This window comes from Mandrillus leucophaeus, unplaced genomic scaffold, assembly GCF_000951045.1.
Source record: "Mandrillus leucophaeus isolate KB7577 unplaced genomic scaffold, Mleu.le_1.0 Scaffold147, whole genome shotgun sequence".
Classification (NCBI taxonomy): Eukaryota; Metazoa; Chordata; class Mammalia; order Primates; family Cercopithecidae; genus Mandrillus; species Mandrillus leucophaeus.
Window position 1 is genome coordinate 1,704,911 of NW_012101443.1, and position 1,852 is coordinate 1,706,762.

General features: G+C 50.4%; 1 protein-coding gene across 2 annotated transcripts in view; it reads right to left on the reverse strand.

The window, feature by feature from the left end:
- GPALPP1 (GPALPP motifs containing 1) overlaps window positions 1-1,852 on the reverse strand; it is a 54,940-nt gene extending 53,088 nt beyond the window's left edge. For both annotated transcript variants that reach the window (XM_011974609.1, XM_011974610.1), the window contains exon 1: window positions 1,640-1,852. In XM_011974609.1, the coding sequence (XP_011829999.1) occupies window positions 1,640-1,727 (88 nt within the window). In that variant the 5' untranslated portion in view covers window positions 1,728-1,852. The remainder of the gene's footprint in view (window positions 1-1,639) is intronic.

Genomic DNA, 1,852 nt, shown 5'->3' on the forward strand with positions numbered 1-1,852 from the left:
ATCTCAGCTCATTGCAACCTCTGCCTCCAGGTTCAAGCGATTCTCCTGCCTCAGCCTCCTGAGTAGCTGGGATTATAGGTGCATGCCACCACGCCCAGCTATTTCTAGTAGAGATGGGGTTTCACCATGTTGGCCAGGCTGGTCTCGAACTCCTAACCTCATGATCCGCCCACCTCAGCCTCCCAAAGAGCTGGGTCACATGCGTAAGCCACTGCGCCTGGCCTTATTTTATTTTTTTTAAAGCTATCTCCTACAGGAAGGAACGCATAATTTTTTATTTTTACTTTTTTTTTTTTTTTTGAGACTCTCGTTCGGTCGCCCAGGCTAGAGTGCAGTGGCGCTCTTGGCTCACTGCAACCTCCGCCTCCTGGGTTCAAGCGATTCTCCTGCCTCAGCCTCCCGAGTAGCTGGGATTACAGGCGCCTGCCACCACGTCTGGCTAATTTTTGTACTTTTAGCAGAGATGGGGTTTCACCACGTTGGCCAGTCTGGTCTCGAACTCCTGAGTTCAAGTGATCCGCCCGCCTTGGCCTCCCAAAGTGCTGAGATTACAGGCTTGTGCCACCTCGCCCGGCTGGAAAGCATAATTTTCAAAATGGTTATAACAGAAATTAGATTGGAAAGGGGCTTGTAGTAGAAACATGACCTCCGGGTAGACCAGGAAGAAAAATTAGATTCAGAAATGTCAGGGCTACTCTTTCAGCTTTACTCTTCTCCAACTGGGTTGTCGGTGCTAGTCCACAAATGTGAATAAACATTAAAGCAGATAGGTATGCATGGCGGAATCTGAGAAGCATTCGTTTCGTATATACAAAGTGCCTGTTGCGTGTTCAGGTAGAAGACCATAGTGCAATGGTGGAGACAGATTATGTCGACAAATTATTCAAATATAGTGTACCAAATATGCAATGTAATTAGGAAAAAACCCGAGGGCAAAAAGAAAGGCGTGACAATGCTTTGGGGAATTTGGAAAGGTTTTATTGGTATGACATTTAAGTTGGGCCTTGAAGGATAGGGAGATGTTTGTCAGTTATGTTTAGAAACGTAACCAGAGGAAGCCCAGAAGCCTAGAGCGTTAAGGAACTGCGCAGCAACTCAGGCTGGATTGAGTACTGGGCTGATGTGTCAGGTGCAATAACAGAATGAGAGGCAAGGAAAGCAGGTCGGGGGCTGGAGAGAACAGGATCTGCAAGGTTCTTGTAAATCAGAAGGCAATATGGCACAGAGGTTAGGAGAAACGCTTCCTTCTAAGTTGCGCTCCATCACTTGCTAGCAGTATGATCTACGCTGGCATGGGCTTGGGCGTACCCATTTGCAACATGGGAAAATAGTCTTTTCCTTATACGGCTTAAATGACTGAATGGGTATCAGTCAGTTAGGGCAGCGTGCAGCTCTTATTAAGCGCTAAATGAGAATGTATTATCATCACGAAGCCAAATCACGCAAAAGCTCGGTTTCTAGGAGGGTCCCCCAGCCTCCTCCCCACTGCTACCGTTAGGGAAGAAAAGTTCTCTCGGTTCGGGCCGCGCCCACTCCCCACTCCTCAGCCCTCCTAGGCCTCCGACTTTCTTCAGCGAGCAGGGCCGGCCCAGGGAGGGGGTAGATGGGCCTGGTGGGCAGCGGAGACGCAGCCGCTTACCAGGGCTGGGGTCCCGCTCTTCGTCCTCCGCTGTTCCGCGGGCCTTGAAGCCGGGCGGCAGGGCCGGTCCGATTAGGTCTCTTGCCATCCGCGGTGGCTGACACTGGTCACAGATACGAGTCTATCCACCAACGTCAAAACTACCCAAATGGAATCCCGCGATCAGCAGCGAAGAATGGAAGGTTTCCCGACGCCGACCAATGACGTAAGGCC